The sequence below is a fragment of the Schistocerca nitens genome, chromosome 2, assembly GCF_023898315.1.
Source record: "Schistocerca nitens isolate TAMUIC-IGC-003100 chromosome 2, iqSchNite1.1, whole genome shotgun sequence".
NCBI lineage: Eukaryota > Metazoa > Arthropoda > Insecta > Orthoptera > Acrididae > Schistocerca > Schistocerca nitens.
In genome coordinates, this window is record NC_064615.1 from 1,109,675,417 (window position 1) to 1,109,697,840 (window position 22,424).

A 22,424-nucleotide genomic window follows, 5' to 3' on the forward strand; every position below is an offset into this window, starting at 1 on the left:
ATACCTAAATCCACCAAGGACAAACACTTTCCTTCTAACTACTGCCCATTTTTCTCACCAGCTGTGTTTGCAAGGTGATGGGAAATATGATTATGCACGGCTGATATGGTAACTCAAGTCTCACAATTAACAAACCACTGCACATTGTGGATTTCAAGTGCGCTGTTCTGCAGTTGCCCGTCTCGTCACTTTCTCCACCCATGTCATGAATGGCTTCCTGCAGAAATCCCAGACTGTGCGCGTGTTTTTTGATTTGGAGAAAGCTTACGACATGCTTACAACACCTTATGGAGAATTGGTATCCTCCATACTCTACACATGGGGCTTTCGTGGCCACATGCCCCATTTTCCTTCAAGAATTTTTAAAACACCTTGTCTTCAAAGCATGTGTGGTTCTGCCTTGTTGGACACCTTTATCCAGCAAAACAGTGTGCCTCACGGTTCTGTCCTGAGCATCTTCCTCTTTGGTATCCCTCATTAACCCTACAATGACTTTTCTTCCGCCGGTCATCTCTGGCTCCCTGTTCATTTTGTGATCCATTGCAATTCTTCACAGATCTGTCTCCTTGAGCTGAATCTCCTGCAATGTCTGTATCATCTTTACTCATGGAGCATTAACAATTGGTTTAATTTTTCCAATGACAAAACCATTTGTTTGAATTTCTTCCAGTGTCTTTACACCTTAGGCCTATTGCTGTTCCGTTGGTTGAAACTACAAAATTCCTTGGGCTAGTGCTCAATAAGAATCCTCCTTGGTCCTCCCATGTTTCTTATATGGCGGCCCACTGTATGCGGTCCCTTAATGTCCTACATGTCCTCTGTGGTACTTCCTGGGGAGCAGATCGAACAAACCACCCTCCTCCATCTGTACCTGTCCCTTGTCCGTTCGAAACTAGACGATGGGTGTTTCGTTTATGGATCTGCACATCCGTCCATCTTACGTAGTCTCAATACTACTCACCATTGTGACATCCGCTTCATCACTGGCACCTTTTACACTAGCCTGGTTGAGAGTCTGTATGCAGAAGCTGCCGAACTACCGCTGCCCTACTGCCATGACTTCCTCCTCAGCAGATATGCATGCCGTTTGTTTGCCATGAGTGGCCACCCATGCTATGCCTCCTTCTTTGATGACCTCAGCAAGGGGTGCGTCCCTCTTCTCTGTTACCTCCTGGAGTTCTCTTTCGGCTATTACTCCAGCAGCTTCACTTCACGCTAATTGCCACTTTCCCGATGGGTGTGAACCCTTCACCAACTTAGCATCATGTGAGGACTGTTCACCTTGTCCTTCATTTGCTTCCACAGGACACTACCCCAGCCTCACTCTACTGCTGTATGTTTCACGACCTTTGCACACAGAACTTCGCAATATTATCTTTGTGTATATTGATGGCTCTCGGACTGACCGTGGTGCCAGGCGTACCTTCATCATTGGCACCGACATTTTCTGGTATCTGCTTCTGGAACAGTGCTCAGTATTTACAGCAGAGCTCTTCACCTTGTACTAGACCATGCACTACATCTGGCGACACAGGCTTTTCAATTGCGTCATCTGCTCCGACTCTCTCAGTGCCCTTGAAAGCCTCTGTGTGCATTACACTGTCCATCCCTTAGTGCAATGGGTCCAGGAAAGCTGTCACTTGTTCGCTCTTGATAGAGCCACTGTGATATTTATGAGGGTTCCTGATCATCTCGGTCTGATGGGAAATGAGGCCGCTGACGCTGCTGCCAAAGCTGCAGTTGTCATACCTCAGCTGACTAGTTCTTTCATTTCTTCCGATGATCTCTGTGTTGCCATCTATCAGCAGTCAGCAAGAGGTGTCACTTTGGTATCATCACTGGTCCTACCTTCATGTGAACTAGGTCCAGGGAATTAGGCATCTGCTAGAGGCTTGGATGATCTCATCTTGGCCCTCTTGCTGTGAGGACATTATTTTAGCTAGGTTGCATACTGGGCACAGTCTTTTTTGCCATTGCAATTTGTTAAGTGGTGCTCCCCCACAATTTTCTGCTAATTGCCCTCAACCTTTGACGGTCTGCCATTTCCTGGTGGAATGTCTTTAACAACTCACAAGTTCATTTGTGTTTGCTGTCTGAGTTATCATCCATTTTGCTGACGACACAATGGCTGTCAACCGCATTTTCTTTTTATCTGGTGTAACAATATGGCAAAGGACATTTCATCTTTATTTCAGGATTTCTGTTTCTCTATGGTATATTTTATAGATCTTTCTCCACGTCCCTGTTTTTAGCTGTCTTTCCTTCCGTCAACTGAGCTTAATGTGTAGTCGTTTTTAACTCCTCTCTTTGTCTTAATGTTCTATGGTCCTGACTTGGGCGCATATGACCCTAGTTGTTTTTGCGCCCTAAAACAAAAATAAAACAATCTGAGACAGAAATGAGAGGTAAGAGCCCACAATAATGAGTACTGGGGCTCTGCAAATACTGAAGCCTGTAGTGAAAACATGATGCTCCATACACTGGGCTCTGAGTCAGCATTCATTCTACGTAATAATAAAGGATATATACCTGAACAAGAAAAAATGTCCAGATTATTCCCAAATAAACCAGCTTTTCCCCAGGTGACAATACACTACATTCCACATGAAAGTACACTTTTTCCATATTAAGTGACAATATACTTTCCCTCAGATCTGTAAAACTTATCAGTCCTTTTTCAATGGGGAAGGTTTTATACATTGACACAGAACTTCCTGCCACTTTAGGAAATGAAACCAAGAAGAAAAAAAAACATGTTTTGGAAAGATCTTCGACACACACGGACAGGTACACAGCACATTTTTGTATTACGAAAGTATAAATACGAATTCTGCCAAATACAGTGCAGTAGCTTCTGAAGCACTCCAATCAAAACCGAGATGTGCTTCTGTCAACCAGTCACAGCTCACATCACATGATCCTGTCAGCCAATGACAGCAGAAACTAAGAGCATAGGACACATGACGTAGTCAGCTAATAGCAACACGACCGCTAAATAGCACGAACACACAAATAGGAAAAGTTAATGATTTATAGCTAAAAGAAAAGCTCACCTTTCACACATAATATTGGTCTATTTTAGCATGTGTTACCCTTTAAGATATATCAAACACAAATATGCCAGTAAAATTCTAAATAATGGCATAAATTAAGTGCTGTTCCTAACAGTGTCAAGTTTTGAATGAGAGTCATATGCTCTGTGATTTTACAAATTCATCACCCCCTTTCACACTTATCAATTCATTTGCTAAAAGGAAATTTACTTTGAAAGTAACACTTCTAAAATCATCATTCACAATATTTTCCCATGACCTGTTAGAAATGTGAATAGTTATGACATCATGCTCATTGAAAGCCATTTGTTGCATTGCATAGTCTTCACCCTAAAGCCTTTCACACATTTTGGTGTCAGCATACACTTGGGTGTGGTGTGTTTTGTTGTTGCCAATGGCACATTTTCTTTGCAACTAAAGTTTTATTTTGGTATTATTCACTCGTTTATGTTTTATTGCTGCAGTATTATTCTTCAGTAGTGGCTAAAGTAAAATTCTTTGTTGGAGTATCAGTTCTTACCTGTCAAAATTACAAAACTTTTAACTGAAAACTAAAACAATAAAAAATTCTAGGAATTCTGAAATATTCCCAGGTTTTCCATGATGAAAAAATGTACACTTCCTGGGGTGTATGCACCCTGTAATACTATGCCATCTGAAGGCCTATAACTGAAACAAGTTTTAAACATTTTTGTTTTGAATACTGATATAGCAGTATGCGCTAGTTCCACTCCTGCATCTATTGTAATACTGACAAATTAGTTCCTAGGCTACTGTTAAGTTTTAATTAAAACTTTTTACAACACCATATTGCAAACATCAGGTGGTCAATTTTGAAAGCATTATTATGGATCTGGTTTACAAGAATATCAAGGTGCACTAATGCGTTTGATAAAAACATAGTAAATAACTCATTAAAAAAATTAAAAAAATCTGTTTCAACCAAGCCCCTAGTGAACTACATGAAGCAGTTATAATCTTGCACTCAATCACAACTGTCCACTAGGTCAGATTGGGGTTAGAATATTTACAGCGCACTTTCAAAGAAACATCCAAGCCTTAAATGATTTATGGAATCTGTGAAAATCTAAATCCAGATGGTCAGTCAAGGACAAAACCGCTGTCCTTGAGGATGAGACCAGAGTCTCACCACTATCACCTCACCTGGTCGTAACCAGTAAATTACAAAATACAGTCAAAAGCCAGGATGGCTCTAATAGCTTTTGGCTTTCCACCCTCTCCATTCCACAATTTAGACTGTAGTTTCATCTCTAAAGCATACCGGTGTACCCCAGTTCGGTCAGTTGCATCACATTGCCACATGTCCTTTGGATTATGCTTTGCCAGTCTCATCCTTCCCCAAGTGTTATTGGTCCAGATAGATCAAACAACCCACACATCGACATTTGGCTTCTATTTACGCAGGTTATCATCCCAGATGTTACAGTCCTATTAATACAAGATGCCTAGCATTCCAACAATAATTTAACACAAAACCTCAGTAGGCCATCTCAACTGTGGCAAGCATGAAATGCTCATGTGATCACACTAGCAAACACTTCTCCAGTAATAAATAGTCATCAATCCTCATGAAATTCCTTCTGAATTTATGTGGCCCTTAGTCCACATTTTTTAAACTGATGGCATTTTCACGTAATTTATGGCACTGACTACTTCAGACAGCTGGCAACAGCTGGCACACATTCGAAAGTTTTGACAAAGCCATTACAGTAACTGCATTATCATTATCAACAGCTGTGTTGCTTAGATAAGTTCCTCTTTAGTCTAAAAAAATTTACAACACCACCAACCAATTCTTAAAGACACTTTCTTAACAACTGACAATGCAAGAGAAATTACAAGCGACATTTAAAAGAAAAAATGTGTGGGTTGCCACTGTTTCACAAGTAATGTCTTACCAATAGTTGTATCCACATATTCACTATGGCCATTAACATCAAATAAGTCTCCAGCTCCTAAGGCGTATGTCAAGGAGTCTTCAAATGATCCCAGATGATAGTACACCTTGCTTGCCACCAGAGCTGCTAGCTCATGTTGGTTGAAGCCCCTGTCCTCATGAAGAATTTCACTAAAGTGGATGACAAAATGCATTAACATTTATTTCTGACAAGAACACAGATCACAAAAATACCATATACAATCTTCAAGCTCACTTTTTTTTACACCACAATATCTTCCTAGCATCATCAGGTGCTGAAGGAAAGCTGTTAGAGACCACCACCAAATTTACAAATTTGATTTTACACAAGCAAAAGTAGCACTGTATTGAATCCTGTAATGTGCTGTTTAAAGATAAATTAAATGGAAGCAACTGCAGTCACATCTGATAGACAGTAATTCAGAGGGTATTTTTTTATGTAAATTGTTCCCTGGCTTTAAGAGAAAAACACTAACAATCAATAAAATTGTCTGAGGCTCAAAATGAAGTAAACTAAGCTGTAGCTACACAAAATCATACCTGTGCTGCTGTAGTTAGCTTCCCAGCCCATGTAATTGTTCAGGAAATGTGAAGTTGCCATGCTGCACATGAAATGTGCATTATTAATCTTCAGAAAACCCACCCTAAAAAATGCGCACCAACCTTTATACAAGGTTTATCCAGAAATATGTACCATTTCATTCTATTGCCACCACAGCACTAGTGTCGCAGATTTGCACATTCACACTCATCTCTGCTTCATTGTCTTTCAATTGACACCATTACAGCCAGAATGCATTGTGTTTACACTTGCTTGAGAAAGTTAATGAGAAAATTCATGAAAATCGGTGGTTCACAATATAAATGCTCTGTGATGTGTTTCCATAGATTTCAAAAAATGTTTTGCATGATATTGTCACAAGTTGCTTAAATTTTCGCAAATTGTGGTCCCATTGGGTTCCAAAAATGCTAATAGATGTCCGAAAATGAAGCAATTTTGCAGTGTTTTGACATTTCTTACCAGATAGTGTGATAATATTATGAGAAGAAAAGTTGCTACTCACCATATAGCAGATATGCTGAGTTGCAGATAGGCACAACAAACACACTCACAATTAAAGCTTTCGGCCATTAAGGCCTTCATCAGCACTTCACTGTCCACCACCTCCACTGTACTATCCTTCCCCATCCCAGCCTCCTCCTTACCGCCACCCAGTCGTCACTCCTATCATGCACTGGTGCTGCCGCTCACAGTGCAGTTTCAATTGCCTGAGACTGCAGTCTCGTGTGTGTGTGTGTGTGTGTGTGTGTGTGTGTGTGTGTGTGTGTGCGCGCTGCGCGCGCGCGCGCCACATTTCTGATTCAGGATGGTACAGTAGGGGTGGCGTACAGTGAAGTGCTGCACGTCAGATGGAAGCCAGGGGAAAGGTGAGAAGGAGGAGGGGAGAACGGAAAATGAGAGAAATAAGAAGACTGGGTGTGGTGATGCAGGCTGTGAAGTAGTCATTGAAATGAAGGATACCATATTTGGCAGCATTTTCAGCAACAGGGGGTCCATTTGTTTTTTGGCCACAGTTTGTCAGTAGCCATTCATGCAGACAGACAGCTTGTTGGTTGTCACGCCTACACAGAATGCAGCACAGTAGCTGCAACTTATGTTGTAGACCACATTACTGGTTCCACAGGTAGACCTGCCTTTGATAGAATAGGTGATGTTTGTGACCGGACTGGAGTAAGTGGTGGTGGGAGGATGTATAGGACAGGTCTGGTTCAAATGGCTCTGAGCACTATGGGACTTAACATCTGAGGTCATCAGTCCCCTAGAACTTAGAACTACTTAAACCTAACTAACCTAAGGACATCACACACATCCATGCCCGAGGCAGGATTCGAACCTGCGACCGTAGCGGTCACGCGGTTCCAAACTGTAGCGCTTAGAACCGCACGGCCACACCGGCTGGCAGGACAGGTCTGGCATCTAGGTCTATTACAAAGGTATGAGCCATGAGGTAATGGATTGGAAGCAGGGATTGTGTCAGGATGGACGAGTATATTATGTAGGTTTGGTGGATGGTGGAATACCACTGTGGGAGGGTTGGGAAGGATAGTGGCCAGGACATTTCTCATCCCAGGGCACGATGAGAGGTAATCAAAACCCTGGCAGAGAATGTAATTCAGTTGCTCCTGGATGGTACTGAGTTATAAGGGGAATGCTCCTCTGTGGCCAGACGGTGGGACCTGGGAGGTGGTGGGAGACTGGAAAGATAAGGCATGGGAGATTTGTTTTCGTACACGATTGGGAGGATAATTACGGCCAGCAAAGGCTTCAGTGAGACCCTCGGTGCATTTCGAGAGGAACTGCTCACCACTGCAGATGCAACGACCTCGGGTGGTTAGGCTGTACAGAAGTGACCTCTTGGTATGGAATGGGTGGCAGCTGTTGAACTGGAGGGTTTTTTGTTTTGTTTTGCTGTAGGGGGCAAAAAAACAACTGGGGTCATAAGCGCCCACGTCAGAACCATATAACAAAAATACAGAGAGGAGGTAAACGACTATTGAAGTGGAGGTATAGCTGGTGGTTAGCAGGTTTGATATGGACAGAGGTACTGATGTAGCCATCTTTGAAGTGGCGGTCAACATCTAGGAAGGTAGCTTGTTGGATTGAGTAGGACCAAGTGAAGCAAATGGGGGAGAAGTTGTTGACGTTCTGGTGCAATGTGGACAGGGTATCCTCACCTTCGATCAAGATAATAAAGATGTCATCAATGAATCTGAACCAGGTGAGGAGACGACAGATGGAATTATTATACAGAATCGTGACTGGTGATTAAACATGAATTTGTCACTTCATTCCAGAATCGAAACAGCCGATAGAGTAGAGGCACTCCATGATCCCTCCCCACCCGTCAACCACCCTCCCCCCCCCCCCAAAAAAAATAGAAAAAATGTATGTCAGCACAAAAGAATCAAGCGTGCTGTGTTCTGTGACACGATACTGTGAAACATTGAGAAAACTTCAGTGTGTAATCCAAAAGATTAGGTGTGGATCGCTCAGTCATGGCACTGTGTTGCTCCATGATAATATATGACTCCATTCTGCTGCTGTCACTCAAAACCTTATTTAACAATTTGGTTGGGAGCAGTTCAGTTACCAACCATGCAATCACAATCTCGCACATCTGACCGCCACTTATTCTTGAACTTTGAAGGGAGATTTTGGATGAAGGCACTTTGACAGCGACGACGATGGGGGGCCGGGGGGGGGGGGGGGTTCAGCAGTGGGTGTCTTCACTGACTGCATCTTTCTATGAAGGATCTAACCTTGACCTCAGGCTCCCAATCAGTCTGTCACCACAACCAACATTCCAAAAACCAACACGGATGGGAAAAAACTATCAGTGTTTGTGTGTATATATATGACTTCACATGCCACATAATCGTTATGTAATGTGATGAATCCACCACCTGATATTTGTACGTTCAGTGGACCCAGACAAAGAAATTAATCATTCATTAACAAACCCAATTTTGATACTGTTGCAACAATCAGTACAAAACATTATAACAAGTCAATTTCAATTCAAATTGGTACCAATATATCCATTACACAATCTAGCTTAAGGAAAGACCAATATAGCAACCATCACATAAAAGGAAATTTAGAGCATGTTAGTTGTGATATCTAAACAATGCTCACCAAATAGATACCACCCAGAACCTCACTAACAAATTAAACAGCAAAATTTGACCTACACAGGGTGCTCCGGGAGGTATAACTAGTTTGGCATTACAGAAGAGTCTTATCTACCTGCCTGCTTTGATATGGTGGAAATGGCTACTTGCAGCATATACAAAATGACATTGATGTCACTACATACACATGCCAACAAACGTGAACAAATATAAAAATGACAATAACATCTCATTCCAAAAATAAAATGAAACTAACGGGACAACCATGGAAAAGTGGGGTCTAGGGTGGGGGCAAGCAAAATGTACAACAATAGAAAAACACTGCACCATACCAAAACAAATAATTGCCTAAAAAATTTAAATTACAGCATTCTGCTACACCAACAACAATACAGGAATCTGACATTTCCCCTTGGCCTATATAGCTTAACTGCAGCTACCAATACAAAAAAAGCCAACACCTACGACCCAGGAGAATCTGACACTTCCCTTCTCCTACATAGCTTAACTGCAACTATCAATACCAATAAACCAAAACCTACAACTCTGAAGCATGGAACCAAAACCCCTACATGTTGTTGCCACAAATGTCACATGTAACATATTCAGCAATAAGACCATACATTGGCACAAACTGTATTACACACATCATATCATCAACCACATCAAAACGTAATGACGTGCTTGTGGTCTTCACTGTTGTATCCGTACCTAACAAATAAGCAATAAAAAAATTTAAGACTTCTTGCCACACAATAAAACCAAACAAATCAGACCCTTTTAAAAACAAATAAAGAAAAAAAAGGCCCACCCATAAGCACCACCACCTTAATACTTCACCTTAATACTTCACTGCAAACACTTCCACAACCCACGCTGACACACCTCAAAACCACAATGACAACTAAAACTCAAATGAACCCAATACCACAAAAACTCACCACTTCCATATCCACCACCAGACAGCACCATCAAATACAACGACAGCTGCAGCTTAACGTCTTTGCAACATTCAACACTGAATGCCCATCAACTTTAAGCTGCACGACATCTCCGTAAAACAGTATGTGGAACAGTGGTGAATAAAGTTGTGAATGTAACACCACTATCAGCAACAAAAATGTTTTGTTTGTGTATAATTTACCAACTACAAATTTAATTTAACTAATTTTTGCAACTGAAGACAGCATTTTTCCACCTAACCTAAATGGAAAACTCAGCAGGAACACTACATTAGAAATGGACACAATTAGGCATATCTAAGAATGACAGTGATACACCTAACCATGTAATGGCAAACTATTATTGGAAATTAATAAATAATCAAAGCAAAAAAGTGTGAAATGGAACTTCTGTAAGACAGTTGCACTCCTCAACTGCATCCATTTTGCTTTCTAAAGGCTGTGGTCTACAGCTTTGAGTAGATTCAAGAATGACTTTTTCGAATCACAAAAGGCTACTTTTTTTAAAAATTTACAACTAGTTTCTGTAACAAATCATCTAGTGTTAAAAGTACAGCATCTACAGGTAGTTTGTTGACATCACACACACAAATAAGAATTAAGGAAAATTGGGGTTAAAACCCATCAACAAGCAACATCATTAGAGACAAATGAGGTGTAAGAGCCCACAATAAAGAGTATTGGGGCTCTACAAATACTGAAGTTTGTTGTGGAAGTATGATGCTATACACAATGAGCTCCACGTTGGCATTCAGGATATGTGGTATCAACAAATTGTTGTTCCAAGCTGTACTGTAATATTAAGCCAACTCAGGACGTATGACTCAAGTCTTAAATATTTTTCTTTTAAGTACTGACATAACAGCCTGTTTGAAGATATCCCTCCTGAAGCTATTGTAACATTGACAGATTTTGGTTCCTGATCTATCACAAAGTTTAATTAAAACCCTTAACAACACCATACTGAGGGGAAAAAAAAATTACGACTTTCTAATTTAATTTAACCAATTTTTCTAAATGATTTCGACATTTTGCCACCTAATCAATATGCTGAAAAATTTAGCAACAGCTAGTAATTCTTTCAGAAAATTTTCAGAACTGCATTCCTGTTTAAAATTTTAAATATCTAAAACACGACAAATGTTTATTAAAGTACTTACATTTTCTCTATTGCTTCTGATATCTCTGGCCAAAATTCGTCGACGATTAAGTCAAGTTTTTTCAGTGCGAAAACCTTGAGTTCCGGCATGGGTTCGTCTAACAGGGAAATAATCCCCGCTGCAAAATATTATCAGAATTTAAAAATAATAAGTATACAAAACAAAACGATGGAGTACTGTTGTATTTCAACAAACCCCATCGTGTTTACAAATTAAGCTCGTCATGACATTAGGTGACTTGCAACTTCGTTAGAACTATTACTTGCTAATATGAAACTAGCTGTATATTACGCCAGAATGAAATGAAATGTCATATATTTGATTACTTCCAGCACAAATAACTTATGCAAACCTGCTGATGTTATATTCATTATTGCTGCTTGCAGTTTACACGCCTACAAACGAACACAAACTCTTTGCACGGATTACAGCAGTACACATGAAACACAGTTGCTAGTTGCTACATAACAATTGAAGCGCTGACCAATGAATTTACTGTGCAAGATATCCAAAGTTAATATTTTAGACAGACAAGTACGACCACGCCTCCTACTAACTTACTACCAGCACAGTTATGTTAGACTGTGCTACCAGTATATTAAATTATAAGTCTGGTTTATATGCAAATAAAAATTTAACTTCTTTAAATAGTCATGGCAATAAGAAGTCAATAAAACAAAATTATCTTGAGAATTCTTAATATGATTATTTAGCCACTTTTTAACCGAGCAAACACAACCAAAAGCGCAACAGAGAACCAGAATTCTGGATCTTTCGTTTCTGATTGCAGTAAATAAGAAAAATGAGCTTAGTACTCTTACAAGTCGTGTGTGAGCAATTTTTAAAATAAGATCAAAACTTTACATAAACTGAATAGATATTGGTTCAATAAGAATAGACGGTGGCCCATTCGGGAAAGGAGGAGGTCACCTCACCCTTCCCCTCCCCGTCCTTCGACGTGGAGCTATGCTCTCACGATCTATAGGATACTGAAGCTCTTCTGAAAATGAGCATGAGAATGTATTAATCGTCGAGTTTTGAGCCAAAACGCGCACTGAAATGGATTGAAAGACAAAAGATGTAACGGGCTGTCACTGTTCAGCAACATCAACAATAACCAGCAAAGAATGTATGTCTTGCACATTTTCTTCAACTGAAGAACCAAGTTCCATTTCCAACAGATGTCTTTAAAGTCGTTATTAGGTGATAAATAGCAAATAACAATTGTAACAAACACTAAATAATCCGACTGAAAGTACTTCTCAAACAAATATGAATATATAATATAATCAGAATAAAACCAATAGATATTAGAGTGATGCAGGTGCTCCTTTTATGTCTTTTTTTATGATCTCAATGAGAATGTTGGTAAATATTATCCTATGGCTTTAGGTGAAGTACTATCCACAATAAATTTTGAATACAAGTATACAAAATCACGAATCTCAAGACATTGGGAAAGAAAAGAATTCTAATGTATCTATCTACAAGCGAGGTGATTGACAAATTTGCGGAAGACAAGCATTCATATGGCAAAAAGTTGTCAGCATACTTACCAAACCCCAGAGCGCACTGCCAGAGACTTTCTAGAAACGTGGACACTGAACTGACGGAGCAAGAACTGAAAAAAGCTGTTCAGTCTACCATTCCTATCACACACGTGCATAAGATGATGAACAAATAAACCAATTATGTACAATGAGCAACATTCCCCAATAAAAACATATTGTCGCCTTTGCACCACAATTTCTGCCAAAACATGTAACCGTATTATGGTACGAGGTGTAACGTTAGGTACTAAATATAATTAGTTAGACAATTGTTCCAGCATCTTCGAGGTGGCCATCTTAGTAGCCAACGTCAACAATCAGTAACTCGATAAAATACATGTGGAGCGAACCAGTGCCAAATAATATGCTGTTTATACTGTAAAGGTGCGTTTATACCTGTTTCACTTTCAAAGCATAATAGGCAAGATGCAAGGGAGTGCATGCACTGGTGTAAAGTCACACATGCCTCTGATGTGTGTGCATAGGCCTCCATGCACAGGTGCAGGAGACTCCCATTCCAGTCAGGGCGAAACGTGCAACAGTCATGCGTATGTTCACAGTTCTCTCCATTTATTTGTTTGTTTGACTGTCACTGATAGTGAAAAGATTCAGTTTTTTGTATGTTTTTGCACTAGCACAACCGCTGATGAGAAACAAATAGAATTTGTGGAGAATAATCATTGTTTTCCTTGTTTGTGGTTCATCAAGTCTGAACACTACAAAGACGGAATTACGAGAAATTGCTGTTTACATTTCCTGACAAAAATGTATAACATACAAACAATGAAGGAAACACTAAAAAAAGATACGAAAAATATTCGTTCCTGCTTCAGATGCGTACATAACGACTACATGTCGAAGAAGAAAATTAGTTCCCAAGTCGTTGATGTGCCAAAAGCGTCCTGGTTTCTCTGCGAGCCACTGTCATTTATTCATAGTGGAGAAGTGACAAGGCCTGGCACAGAAACTTTCACAACTCCATTGGGGATAGAGGTAAGTTTTCATCACTGTAAAACTACATGTTTGCTGTCACAAGCCATCACACAGTGTCGGAAGTGAATAAATATTATTGTTTTCATGTACTTATTTATTGTAGGGGTATGATCCAGTAGTGGGCTGGGCTCTGAAGCTTTCCGCACATATCTCAACAAATTATGTAATACGATTTTGTAAATGTCTATACGGCAATACCTCAGTGTTGTCACAGCTCTATAGACAGATAGGGAGAGGGAATACCTCACTAAAAAAAACAGAACACATATTTGCAACAGTTGCACAACACAATACACAAAAACCAATAAAATTTATGCTGATGTCTAGTCAGCTATAAGTCAATATAGACATACCACAATCTCCTGTTAATGAGCACCCTCAATGGGTAACTCGTTACAGGGACATGACTAGCTTGAGAGCATTCTAGCAGTTCAATGGATGGAACTAATGGAATTAGCATGCATGTGCAAATAAGAGTAGACACTACTTCTAAACACGTCTGTGTATGTGCACTAGAGGGGCGAAAACTCGCGAATGTGTAGAAAGGGGTACTCATAGCATGCTTTCTGCTTGTTTAGATGTTTGTTTATTAGCCTTTCAGAACATTTACCAAGCAGCTGACTTCGTTAATTGAAGTTGTATATGTACATTTACCTTATAGTTTTTAACCTTTTCATTTGTAAAACATTTACAAATTGATGATTTTCATTATATAATTTACATTCTGAATATCTCATTACATATCTACACAATCATACATAGATAAATGCATCCCCTCTCCCATTATATCAGCATATTAATTACAGAAGTTGAAATGTAACAGTTTATTTTTCATACGATTTCGAAACTAATTTGAACTGTATGATTAACTGTTACATCATTAGGTAGGATACCTGTAAGTAATTTCGTCCTTAGACCTCTGTAACGTAATTTTCAGCAGCTTTGTGTCAAAATGCTCATCAATATATTTTCCATCCATTGGTAGAAACATGCATTCTCAGTTCGTCCAATTGCAATTACTGTTTTTATTTACGAACAGTCAAGTAACAAAAGAGATACCAGATATACTGTACCTATATTATTTGAAACCCGTAACAACTCTATTTATCATATTGCCAGTTTGCTATGCTATTGGCTAACATAACAACATGTAATCACGTTATAATTACTGCAATTCGTAAAATGAAAGCAGATTAACAACGTAAAAAAGTGTTTATTTGGGCTACTGAATTTTTACTGAAATTTTGTTCACATTAAAAAATTATGTACTCATATTTGAAACAGGAAACACTGTAGGAATGTTTAGAATAATCCAGTTTCAGTGTACTTTATTTGTTTCATATCATTCATTTTTCCATGATAACAAGAGATATGTAATCATTTTATGTCACATCCATGCATTTCTACTGTAACTACTGGATGATAACATCTTTTGTAATTAACAACAATTTTTGTAACTGTAATTAGAGAAATTTACTACACACAACAATGCATCAGCTGTCAGCGAGAATATATAAGTCCCATTAGACAATGTGTTGGAGGCCCTGTATGATGTAAGATCTTGAGTAGCACTCTGTGATGTAATAAATTTTACACCTGAAACGACAACTGACTTTTCACATATTTTGAGAACCATGGTGTACTCTATTCCTTTCTTCCATAAAAAAAACTTACAGGAAACATCAGATGCAGCGAAGGAACGAAATAAAGATAAGTTCTGTACAAAGTTCATTATTTTGAACAAATTGAGCTATACCCATCACATTTCAAGATCATTTGTTTCAGCTACCATTGAGGAAGGTAATGTTCTGTATTGATGTTTACTTTGAATTATTTTCTGTTTACAGTGTTTACCCCTAGAAAGGCAGTTACACTGCAAAGCATACATATTCCTCCAGTTGCACATTATGTACATGGTATATGTGACTGAAAAAGTATATTATCATTATACAGCTATGACATTCTCATTTACTAGTCATTAGTGATTTCTTCCACATTATACATGTCCATCTGGTTACTTTGAGGGTATTCTTCTACTGAATAATACACCATTTTTTTACAATCACACCTCTAATTCTGTCTGCCTCGATAGCTCAATAGTCAGTGCGACGGATTCTCATGCCGGGACCTAGGTTCGATTCCTAGTTCTGACGGGATTTTTTCTCTTGGTGGGAGGACTAGACTGGAGTTTACTGAGCCTTGTGATGGCAATTGAGGAGAAGCTACAAGACTGGAACGTCGACAAGAGCTGGGAGTGCTGTTTGCTGACCCCATGCCCCTCCACATAGCATCTGCTAATGGATGACTGAAATTTTTTACTGGTTGTCACAGTTTGTTATACATCTTCAGACTTAAGTGTTTGTGCTTGTTATGTGTCAGTGACTGCCTTGAATATGATATGTAGTTTTTGCTGGTACTGTGCACATGTACATTACATTTTTGGAGTAAATTTCTTTATATTTCTTTGACATAAGTTAAGTAATTATATATATAACAACATTGGAATATTATTACATTAGGTCGATTGAAGTGTTTCTTACATGATTCTCTAGGATCAGTTGTTGAATAAATCAGACTGCTTTTTTCCACCACCTGAAAACGCAGTTTATACCTAGTTGATTTCCACATAAGAGTACCACACACAGTAGCTGTGACTGAAAGAGTGCACAGTGAATGGGAATACAGGCATACAGTGAGTAAAGGTGACTGTATGACCTTCATGTACGTTATCAATCGTTTATTTCTGAGTAAATATGGAAGTCACTCCTTTATGTGTGCTTTCGATTTCTATACATAGCACATTACCTAATGAAAGTTCACGTTTGATTTGATTACATCTTTATTTTATTTCAGAAGGCCAGGAAGAAGAAACTGACTATTGTTGGAGAGAGAGTCTGTTTATAAAATGAATGAACAGGTGGTTTAAATCTTACTTCTGATAAGGTGAAATTGCTCCCTACATTACTGAAAAGGGGAGGCGACTTCGTTTGGAATGCGGATTTACTGCAAACTTCGTACAATCGTAGTACTCCATGAGGACAACAAAATGTGTAGGCAGTAGCGCGTACTTCTCAAGCGTTACTGAGAAAATCGCAAGATAATTTCGGTCGTCGAATATATATATATATATATATATATATATATATATATATATATATATATATATATATATATATATATATATATATATATATATATGTGCTTGGCCATTTTAACCAGGAAGCGGCTGCAGCTGAGTAGTGCCAGCATGTTAGCTCAGCGTGTTCGGTAAGAGCGTTAGCTTCCCTTTCTAATAAATAAAAAAAAACTGAGCAAACAGATGAACGAACAAGCTGAATGGGTGCCATTGGACGTCTGCCATGAACAAATGTCCAAGTGTGTCGGCTCAGGGCCCACGACTGACAGACCAGATGTCTCTCTAGTCCCCGAGCAAAAGCATTAGGCGGCGGCAATCCTTTGATACTTGACATACAAGAAATTCATGTCGAAACACGTGCTCTCTCTCTCTCTCTCTCTCTCTCTCTCTCTATCTATCTATCTCTCGTCTTGTAGCGTGCCACTGCCTGGCCTGCGTGCACCGTTGTCTGTGGTCGGACCGAACCGCAAACAAAGCAGCGTTTATCCAGTAAACCCCTGCAGAGTACCGACGCACCCGAGAGCTCCTTCGAAGGCAAATTTCTGACTCAGAATCCGTCCAAGATTACCGCTGAAGTCTATAAATAATTAATTTCCGATCACTTGATCGTGATATAGGGGCTATATGGCGGGTGCGATAGCTCACCACTCTCAGTCTCTGGAAGAAGAACAACCATGAAGCATTGCCAGCAGTCGAAATGCTCATGGCCTCTCCATCGCAGAAAAAGCGTAAAAGTAAGTACTTATTACATTTCATTCATACTATTACTGCATGCAGTAGTTCCTTCTCCTCCTCTTCTTTGTCAAGTTCCCTTTCTTCGTTCAACTCTTTGTAATTGTCTGTAGATTCTTATTATTTCTTCTTCTTCTTCTTTTTTCAGCAGCGCCTGGGGTGTCTGGACCTGTAGCAGCCATCTTCAGCTCATCAGGACTTGCAGCGGACTGTGGCCTGTCAACATCAGCAGCGGTAGCAACACCATGAGATCCTGTAGGGCACCTGACCAGCATGCTAGAGCAGGACAACGAGCTGCTACTATCCATTCCACTCATTGATTTAGCAACCCAGGTAGTCCCTGACTCTCAGAAGAACTGTGCTGGGGGCCCTACCCCACTCAGTGCAGGCCAGTACTGGTCTCCAACGTATGCACTATCTTAGAACATTCTGGTGTTACTGCAAGAAGAGAGTGTTGATGTGATGGATGAGAAGCTGCCGGTTCCTCCCAGTGCTCTACTGCTTTTCACTTCAACTTTCAATTTAACAGCTAGTGGTTCAAAGCGCTTAAATGTTGGTGTAGAAGCATCAGTGGATAGTGACTGGTGTTGTGTTAGAGATTGAAAATGCATCGAAAAGTGTTGAAGTGCTCTTTATGGAGCTGGAGTGGGATGAACTGTGTCATGCCGAACATTACATCAACCAACAGATGACCTCCGAGTATTCTCCATCTCCAGACATTTACTGTGCAGGTCTAACACTTTCCATAAATCATACAATGATGTGACACTCATGGTGAGATCTGGAGGTCGACCCACTTATCTGCAACACTCCACCATTACAAACTTATTCAGTCTATGGACGATGCTATCCCTTGTGCTGGAAAGATCGAACCATGAGCTGTGGTGTATTCAAACTGTGTACAAAGACATTGTGAACTATCTCTGTACATACAGTGTGCATGCAGATGATATAGAGCAGTGAATCAATATGGTGCTAAAGGAATAACCTAAAGTAACTCCCATCAGTTTGAGAGAAATACATGCTGAATTTACTGCATACAAGGAACAGTTATTTGGGAAACACTGTAAAAAATTAATCAGTTGTTTTTGCCGTTGTTGTTGATGCAATGCAGCATATGCATCATTGCTGAAATGTAAATAAAATAGACATAAGAAACTTCCTGCCAGATTAAAACTGTGTGCCAGACCGAGACTCGAACTCTGGACCTTTGCCTTTCGCGGGAAAATGCTGCCAGGACGTTTCATATCAGCACACACTCCGCTGCAGAGTGAAAATCTCATTCTGAAAATAGACATAATTGTAAATCTTTGTTTTTTTCTTATTTACTATCTCATCATTATATAATATAAGGTGTAGCCATTGCAGTTCACTTGGTAAGATGATTGCACTGTAGCAGCAAAAATATATTATTACTATTACAAGCGTTTATTTTTTCTATAAAACCCTGTTGCACACCGAAACCTGGCATAGTAGTTATCATGACTGGGTGGGTGAAGTATCAGCATTTTGGTGTATGTGACTGGTCCTGTGATGGTGCAGAAGAAGACTGGAAGAAGATGAGAAGAGGAAGAAGGAAAAGAATGGAATACTCCTCCCACATAACATAAGAGCGATAATTGTAGGTACAGCTCACTGCAGCAAGACATATGCTCTCATGTCACTACTAACACACACAGATGGAGTCCACTTTGAGCATGTGTGCATATTTTCAAAAATGCTGTTTCAACCCAAGTACCAGCTACTGCAAAAGATACTGCAGTGTTGATGGTGTAACATACATGACATTTAGTAGTCAGGTTTCCCCACCAGAAAAAGTAAAGCCAAACTCAGTGTTCGTATTTTATTTGTGTCAGACATATTCTAGAATCACAAAACAGTTGATGAGGGATAATGCAAATGTCATTATAGCTTTCAGGCAAGACAATTTGAATGTAAAACACATTTACCAAGCACATGTATCGACTGACAAGTTACTCTATGATTTTGTAAAGACATGTGCAGATTGCTGGAATCACCCATAGTATGGGTTTCTTGTTATTGACAACTCAAGAAAATTGAATGACAATAGGTACAGATGGAACTTCCTGGAGTTTCTATATACTGTAAGTAGGCTGTTTAGGTTTTCTTATTGGTAACGCCACGTAGCGCTCTGTATGAAATTCACTGGCTATGCGGTGTGCAGTCTGTCGCTAGTCTGCATTGTCTGCCATTGTAGTGTTGGGCAGCTGGATGTTAACAGTGCATAGTGTTGCGCAGTTGGGAGGTGAGCTGCCAGCAGTGGTGGATGTGGGGACGTGAGATGGCGGATTTTTGAGAGCGGATGATCTGGACGTGTGTCCATCAGAAACAGTACATTTGTAAGAATGGATGTCATGAACTGCTATATATATATATATATATATATATATATATATATATATATATATATATATATATATTATGACTTTTGAACACTATTAAGGTAAATATATTGTTTGTTCTCTATCAAAATCTTTCATTTGCTAACTATGCCTATCAGTAGTTAGTGCCTTCAGTAGTTTGAATCTTTTATTTAGCTGGCAGTAGTGGTGCTCGCTGTATTGCAGTAGTTCGAGTAACAAAGATTTTTGTGAGGTAAGTGATTTGTGAAAGGTATAGGTTAATGTTAGTCAGGGCCATTCTTTTGTAGGGATTAATGAAAGTAAGATTGTGTTGCGCTAAAAATATTGTGTGTCAGTTTAAGCACAATCATGTATAATTTTTCTAAGGGGACATTTCATATGGCGACCCTGCCAGGATACCTCACTGGAATCTTCTGATTTTTACTTGTAGTTTGTGTAATTAGTGTAGCTTTTGTTTATTGCTAGCACGCAATTGTAGAGAGAATCTCCTTTGTAGTTGCAGTCTCTCATTGTTGGACAGTAAAACAGTTGTGGCATGCATGTAGATTTGCACCAAGTATTTTGCAGCTGCGCTTGCAATTAACTAGATATTATTTTCAGTGCTATGTTAATGTGTTCTCTTATTTCTGCTCTTCAAATTGTGTTTTTCTGTGTTATCGTGTGAAATATTGTGACAATAATGGCGTGTGAAAAACGTAACTCTAGGCTCCAAAGTAAACTGAAAAATAATAGTGACGACGAGCGTAGCTTATCAGCACCACTGTGTAATGAATTAACGGACATTCAAAGTAGTAATTTGGTAATTGTGCATAGGGAAATGGAGCGGGTGGCAAATAATGGTGTAGACAGTGAAACAAGTAGTGAACAGGGAAGCATTATCGATCGATCGGTCGGCAACAGCTTGCCTCAGGAATCAGGAATGACAGAACACAATATTGCAAATACTGTAGACTCAGGTTTTGGGTCCTCACAGTTTTCTCAAATGAGTCAAGACACATTTTCTGCTTGTCAAAAATGTGAATGTTGCCAGTGAAAATGCACTGCCAAAAAGCATAGAGAAACAGATTCCAGACACTAATACATTATTATTGCAATTAATGCAACAAATGGAACAAAATGAGAGACAAACACAGCAAAAGCTTCAAAAGTTAGACACAATGGAACAAAATCAGAGACAAACACAGCAAAAGCTTCAAAAGTTAGACACAATGGAACAAAATCAGAGACAAACACAGCAAAAGCTTCAAACGTTAGACACCACGCTTGAACAAACACGTGAAGATTTAACTACTGAGTTACATAACATTGAATCGAAATGTCAAAAAGTCTGTAATGACGTAAAAACACAAATTTGTGAGCATTTTCAGCCTATTTTTTTGGCGGCATGAAAATTAATTACAGAATCACAAAGCAGCCATAAAAGAACTGCAAACTATTGTTCATGACAATCATGAGACCTTGCATGCTAAAATTGACTCAGTTGCATCTACCGATTCGGGTACGCAACTTGCAAAAACTCAGGAAAACTTAAAGGACACAATAGATACTCTGAAAATTGGTTCAGAAAGACACATGGAGGAAATTAGTTCATTATCAGAGAAAGTAGCTGAACTTTTGGATCAGCTAAATAATTTATCTACGAAGGTAGATGATAATCTGAATGACACAAAACCGGTAGTCTTTAATGACACAGAAGAGTGCGAACGAATTAGGAAATTCAAACAAAATCAGAATCAAATTAATACGCAACACCAAAGAGAAATCCGGGATGTACAAGATCAGCTGACACAGGTAATACAAGAATTACGTATTTCAGAGGACACTCGCGCTCTAATACGGGAAGAGGGACATAGAAATACGGAACAGCCACTAAATAATAACACAGGGCACTTCGGAAATTATGAATTTTTAGATGGAACCGCCGAAACGACGTAACAATGACCGACACGCGACTCGCCGACATGATGATTTTGACTATTAGCTGTTTATTACTACACATAAATTCAAAACATTTAAGAATTCCGGCAACGACATTCATCCACAAGCGTGGCTTCATCAATTCTCTCATTGTTTTCCTCCCAACTGGTCATTAGAGCACAGATTAGAATTTATGTGTGGCTATTTAGAGAATGAACCAGCTGTAAGAATGCGATCGGGCATTCACGATTGCCCCAGTGAAGGAGAATCTTATCATGCCTTCCTCGCAGCATATTGGACTCAAGCTGCACAAGACCGAGTAAAACATAGCATCATAATGATGAAACATTTCGAACAATCTGAATTTTCCAGTCTTGTGAAATATTTAAAAGACATGTTGCACAAGAATCAGTACCTGTCAAACCCATACAGCCCCTCAGAGCTCATCCGCATTTGCTTAATCAAATTACCTGAACATTTACGACATATTATTTTGGCAGGACGTTGCAAAGTCGACATTGAAACTTTTCAGGGACTCTTACATAATTAGAAATTGACACTGACAATCGCGGAACGCGAAAACAGGAATACAACAATTACAGGTCACATCCGTCGCAATTCCGCGATGAAAGAAATAATAACTGGACATGATAAGGCTATTCTCACAACACAAATCGTGACCAAAACAGACACCACCCTTATGACAACCGTTGGGAGAGTAATAGTTACAGAGAAAGATCGCATTTCCGTAGTAATGAATATGTCAGAGACAATCAGAGAAACAGACAATGTTGTTGTTGTTGTTGTGGTCTTCAGTCCTGAGACTGGTTTGATGAAGCCTTCCATGCAAACAGACAATATGGGAACCAAAATAATTATTATCACGGGAGACAGAATAACTTCAG

General features: G+C 39.4%; 1 protein-coding gene across 2 annotated transcripts in view; it reads right to left on the minus strand.

The window, feature by feature from the left end:
• Positions 1 to 11,287, minus strand: part of LOC126237502 (26S proteasome non-ATPase regulatory subunit 1) — a 361,177-nt gene extending 349,890 nt beyond the window's left edge. For both annotated transcript variants that reach the window (XM_049947659.1, XM_049947658.1), the window contains exons 1-3: positions 11,160 to 11,287; positions 10,808 to 10,925; positions 4,973 to 5,142 (exon numbers count right to left, since the gene is read on the minus strand). In XM_049947659.1, the coding sequence (XP_049803616.1) occupies positions 4,973 to 5,142; positions 10,808 to 10,925; positions 11,160 to 11,178 (307 nt within the window). In that variant the 5' untranslated portion in view covers positions 11,179 to 11,287. The remainder of the gene's footprint in view (positions 1 to 4,972; positions 5,143 to 10,807; positions 10,926 to 11,159) is intronic.
• Between the last annotated feature and the right edge of the window lie 11,137 nt (positions 11,288 to 22,424).